General features: G+C 46.2%; 1 protein-coding gene across 1 annotated transcript in view; it reads left to right on the top strand.

Annotated features, from left to right (window-relative positions):
* SNTA1 (syntrophin alpha 1) overlaps window positions 1-6,000 on the top strand; it is an 89,154-nt gene that overhangs the window by 2,196 nt on the left and 80,958 nt on the right. The window contains exon 2 of the mRNA XM_019539807.1: window positions 7-87. Coding sequence (XP_019395352.1) covers window positions 7-87 — 81 coding nt within the window. The remainder of the gene's footprint in view (window positions 1-6; window positions 88-6,000) is intronic.

The raw sequence follows: 6,000 nt of genomic DNA, 5'->3' as shown, positions 1-6,000 counted from the left end.
CCGCAGTGCCCGACGCGCTGGCCAACATCAAGCGCACGGTGCGGATCGTCAAGCAGGACGTGGGCGGGCTCGGCATCAGCATCAAAGGTGCGGGCGCGGGGCGGCCCAGGGGCGCCGAGCAACTTCGGGGCCAAACTTTGCGGCGGGCGCGGGGCCCGCGGAGCTGCTGTGCCGGCGCCGCCGCGGGCCTGGCCCGCAGCCCCCACGCGCTGCTGCCGCACGCAGGTCCTGGCGCCGCGCTCCGCCTGCCTGGGACACGCGTCCGCTCGGGCTCGCTCGCCCGTCCCTGGAGGCTGGGCAGCTGCCTGCAGAGTTCGGCGGGGGGCGGTTACCAGGCTTTATTTCAGCAACTTGGGCGCTTCTTGTCGGGGGTGGGAAGAGAAAGTCACTGCGGGAGGATGCTTATTCTGTCTGGGAGATCCCTGGGCTGGTCCGACCCAACTTCTTGGCTTGCTTGAGGCTGCTGCTCAGAAGTATCAGGCAAGAAACGTTAAAAACAGATGCCAGGGACAACGGGTTTCAACCTTTTCATTTGCAGACCCCTAAAAATGTTGAATGGCGGTGCGGGCACCTCTGACCTGTGAATGTGGGTGGTCACATACTTTTGATTGATCACAGTCATCTTTCATGGATCCCTTAGACATAGTCTGGGCCCCCAACCCCCTGTGGAAACCACAATTATGCCATGAAGCAAGCAGAGCTGAGAATTGCTTTTCTCCCGGGCTCTGCTACATGTTCCAATTAGAGCAGGACACATCTTCAAGCACTAATTTTGTAGCTCGTTGGCTCTTTTTAAAGCAGGGGAGCCCTTTTTCAGTGTGATAATTACTATGGACATGTGGCCCATCTACATTTATTGCACAATTCATGGTCAGTTGCACAATGCATATCACATGTAGCAGGTCCCCTCTCCCCCTCTGTTTCTTTACCATTCTGTGCTTTTGAATTTGGAATTCTGCTGCGGTGTCTTTTGGTGTTTTGCAGAGGTGCTATGGTGTTATTTTTCCTCCCCTTTGTAACTAAACCAAAAAGCTGTTCAACTTTTTTGCAGCCTATTGACATCCCTTCATATCAGCCAGCACCAAGAACAGATTTTGCTCCATAACACCTTGCCCATATCAGCAGTGACGACGAAAAATCCGCAGTTCACACCACTTGTCAGATTTAACCTTCCAGGGGACTGCATTGTAAAGGTACCACTGTCAACCCCATCAGCATGACTTGAAAGACCTCATTTGTAGCAGTTTGCTGCACTAAGCCACAATGAAAGAGTTGGCACAGTGGGTTGAAGGAGCTCTGAGTAATAGACAGTGTTAGCGCAAAATAAAACAGGTTTTGAAGGTACAATTTTCTTGAAGTGGGGGGACACGTTTATTTATTTTATCTGTTAAAGCGTCTCAAGCCACCTGGCAAGAGTGTAGCTTTGACTTTTAGAATCAAAGGTGGAGGTAATGTACCTCTCCAGGAAGTTGAGTACATTCACAGGATGTAAGGAAGTGATTTTAGGAAAGCTAATCTATTGCTGTGCCCCTTTAAAAGCTCGGTCCTTCCTTTAAACTTACACCCAGTGTTTTTCATATTTTTATTATGAGCCAAATGCAAGAGTGAAATAGATTCCCTCCAAACTATGAAGATTTGGGGCAGAATCCTATTTCACTTTATGTGCCCAAGTGCCAATTTTCCACCCTTCTAATTGAGAGTTTAGCAGTGACATAGTTGGCAATTCTGTCTCCATGTAGCATGAATGTGTAAGCATCCACATGACTACTGAGCATGTTTAATGTGAAGGTATGCATGTCCCAGAATTTCAGTCTGGCAAAAAGGAGGCCCCCTTCCCATGTTTTAGTGTCAAAGCCATCAGAGACAGGAGATTTATGTTATGGACCCCCCATTCCTCCCATGCAAGATGGATTATAAACCTGCATCTTTCTGACTTCCAGGATGGTGTGCTGGGTATAGGTGAGGCATTATTCAGCTGTTCCTCTGAACCTGAGTTGCTGTATTTTGTGTTTAATATTCAGTGGATAAACAGGTATTTCTGGTGACCTGGGAGAAAGGGCCCAGATTAGAATATAGGATCTGCTCCCTTGCAGAGGGGCAGCCCATGAAATAAACGCATAACATATGGCCTGGTGGTTAGAACACTGTGCTTTTGGGAAGTTGAAGAGGTGGAACATGATCTATATACTCGATTTTTTGCTTCCTAGGTAAGTGTGTTAGCCACCCAGGTATGAAGCATAAAGCATGAGAGAGCCCTCCTCCTCCTTTTCTGGCATCTAATAACCTGCTATTTGTGGAGTAGCAGGTGGAAAGAATTCCATGATTTGGCTTGTGCAGAATACATGTGCATAGAGCTGCATATCTGCCCAGCCAGAGTGCAGCCTGCCACACGTGTTTAGTAACTTTATGGATGGTTGCACAGTGCATGTGGACTAACTTCACAATTTGTAAGTGGCACAAATGGCAGTTGCACAGCTGGAAAACAGCCATTTGGGTGTATAAAGTGAATTAGGTTTCTTTCTGCCCTTGGTGTTCTCAACCCACAAACTTGGTCAGTCTCCCAAGAACTGTGGCTGGCAAGGAGTGGGGAAGAGGACAGGACATTTGCACAAGTTGAATAAAGCACAGAAAGCTAGCAGCTGGCCCAAATTCTAGTGGCAAAGAATGGAGACAGCAGCATTTTGGATATTTGGGGTTAGCTTTGCAAGGGATCAACATCCAGATTCCCCTTTGGCAGCCAAAGAAAGCAGACAGCTTTTCAGCTGTTTTCAGTGGGCCACTTCATTTGGCTGCCTAAATGGGAACTGAGATCTCTCAAAAATTTGGCCACAGGAATAGGTAGCATTGACAATATCTTTCTAGACTGACCGTTATGAGGTTATTATTTTCCTGTCCATACCTCGTGACTTCCCGTGTTCCTTGGGGTTTCTTTCCTGGTAGAAGTGCTTCTTTATGGATGCATTCATTAGGCACAGACTACCCCAGGTTGCACAAAAACTTGTGCTGTTTACTTTTTTAAGCCAGACATTGGACACTCAATATGTCACTGACCTAGTATAGTTGTATTTCAAGTGTTCAGTGGATCTATTAATAATCCATATAACCGTCTGTAAAATGGAAGGAGTGATATTGAGCTCCTCAGTAAAATGTTTTGAGATCTACAGACAAGCAGCGTTACTCATGAGCTAGGGATGATGATTTTCATAGATTTCACAGACATTAGGGCAGGAAGGGACCTTGGAAGATCATTGAGTCCAGCCCCCTACCCCAGGGCAGGAAGTCAGCTGGGGTCACAGGATCCCAGCAAGATAAATGTCCAATTGACTCTTAATGGAATCCAGAGTAGGTGCTTGCACCACCTCTGGCAGCAGTTGGTTCCAAGTCTTGGGAGCTTGGATTTTAAAGAAGTTCTTTCTTATGGCCAGCTTAAAATGGTCTTGGAGAAGTTTGTGACCGTTTGACCTTGTCATCTCATGGGGTGGTCTGGTGAACAGGCGTTCCCCCAGATCCTGATGTACACTCCTTATATACTTACAGGCAGCCACCAGGTCCCCCCTGAGCTTGCGCTTTTCCAGGCTGAAGAGTCTCGTAGCTCTCAGCCTCTCATCATAAGGCCTGTTTTCCTGCAATCTGGCTCTCCTCTGGACACTCTCAAGCTTCTCCACATCCTTTTTAAATTGTAGATCCCAGAATTGGATGCAGTACTTCATCTGCGGCCTCACCAAGGCCGAATACAGTAGGAGGAGGACATCCTGGGGTTTGCTAGAAAAGCATCTATGGATGCAAGCCAGGGTTTTGCTCGCTTTACTAGTCACAGCATCACATTGAAGGCTCATGTTCATCTTGTGGTCAGTCATGACCCCCAAGTCCCTTTCGGCCATGGTGCTAGCAAGCGTAGCACTGCCAAGCCTATAAACATGCTGTGGGTTTTTCTTCCCAAGGTGAAGTACCTTGTATTTTTTTGGCGTTGAAGGCCATCAGGTTTTCATCTGCCCATTTTCCGAGCCTGTCGGGGTCAGCCTGGATCACCATCCTGTCCTCGGGTGTAGACACTTTACCTCAAAGTTTGGTGTCATAAGCAAACTTGGCTAGTCCGCTCCTGACATCAGTGTCCACATCATTAATGAAGATGTTGAAAAGGACAGGCCCAAGAATGGAGCCTTGGGGGGACCCCACTGGTCACAGCGTACTGCAATGATTGACTTCGTCAGCTACCACACTCTGGGTCCGCCTTGAAGCCAGTTCCCCAGCCAGCAGACTCTGATGTAGCCAAGGCTGCAGTTGGCCAGTTTTTTCTATAAGACGATTGTGGGATACAAGATTGGAAGCTTTTTTTAAGTCGGGATATATGACATCAATCTCTTCTCCCCTGTCCAGGTGATAGGTCACCTGATTGTAGAAGGAGATGAGATTGGTCAGGCAAGACCTACCTGCAACAAACCCAAGCTGGCTGTCCCTTAAGAAGTTGCCTTCAGCCAGTTTGTCAAGAGTGGTCTCTTTGGAGGTCAGGTGATGGGCCTGTAGTTCCCTGGATCTACTTTCCTTCCTTTCTTGAAGATAGGCACCACATTGGCCTTCTTCCAATCCTCAGGCATTTTGCCTGAGCGCCACGAGTTCTTGAAGATTCATGCCAGATCCATGATGATTAAAACAAATCTGCCAAAATCTTTAGGTTGCACGTTCTTGAATGCAGGAGCAGTGACAGACTTGTTTTGATAACCCTTGTCCTCCCTATCTCTGTTCCCTCCCCAGCCTCTTTATTCTTAGTGTCACATGTAAATTTTAGACTGTAAGCTTCTTGAGACAGAAACTATATTTTGTTTGATTTTATTTTTCATACGGCACTCAGTTTATTTTTGGGGGGACTTCAATGAAAACCTGCCAACATATCTCCACCACCCCCACAATTACTACACCCTACAACATAGCCATTAGCATTTCTGGATCTTACAGCTGCACCTCCAGAAATGTAATATATCTTATCCAATGCACCAAATACCCTGATGGAAAATACGTAGGAGAGACTAAACAACAACTGCGCACCAGAATGAATGCATACCAGAAGTCTATCAAAGATAGGAATACCCAATTACCTGTGGGGGCACATTTTTCACAAGAAAACCACTCTCTCTCCAATCTCTCAGTCCTAATCTTCAAAGAAAACTTACAAAACGCTTCCCAGAGATGAGCGTATGAACTGCACTTCATCAACCTCCTCCAAAAATCATGGACTAAATATAGACATTGGATTTATGACACATTATAACCTGCCTGACAGCTGACTCCCTAGGTATCTCCACTATTCATTCCCCTTCTCTCTCCCCCACCCTCCCCAGCCTGTCTCTTACCCATTGACTCCTCAATCTACATTTTCATTGACTACCTATCTTGTATGCAGACCAGACCAACCTCCGGCTTCTTTACTTTTCATTCCATCCAGGAAGAGCACACATCAACTGCTGAAACTTCCTCAGCCTGACAAAGGGTTTTTGAACCTGAAAGCTTGCTTAATAATTGTTTTCCAACTATTTAAGTTGGTCTAAAAAGATATCAGATTCACCCAAAGAGCCTTGTCTGGAATTAACATATACATTTAACAATGGGCAGGGAGCTGTACCTAGATATCATCTGATGCATTTGTTTTAATTTAGCAATGGGCAGAGTTTTTATTTGGCAGTCTGAAATCCTCTGCATCCACAGAACAGAAATGGCATAGGTAGCAACAGACTGAACCCACCCACAATGACCCACCAGTCTGATCCATCCTTTAATCTGGATGGATTTTTTTTTGTTAGTAAGACTGTAATTCAGCTTCTGTGACCCATTCATTCCTTGGCCTTACAACTAGGATTGTCAGCAATGGGTGCATGTGCTCTGACATATTCTAATTAGAGTGCATCTGAGCAGACTTGATTAATTGAGTCTGCTTTGTGTTCTAATTAGAAACCTTTAGTATCAACACAGCATCATGTGCATAAGTCCTTGTGGCTTTAAAAATGT

Source organism: Crocodylus porosus, unplaced genomic scaffold (genome assembly GCF_001723895.1).
Source record: "Crocodylus porosus isolate Cpor-Errol unplaced genomic scaffold, CroPor_comp1, whole genome shotgun sequence".
Taxonomy (NCBI): domain Eukaryota; kingdom Metazoa; phylum Chordata; order Crocodylia; family Crocodylidae; genus Crocodylus; species Crocodylus porosus.
This window is presented reverse-complemented; position numbering and strand designations above follow the sequence as displayed.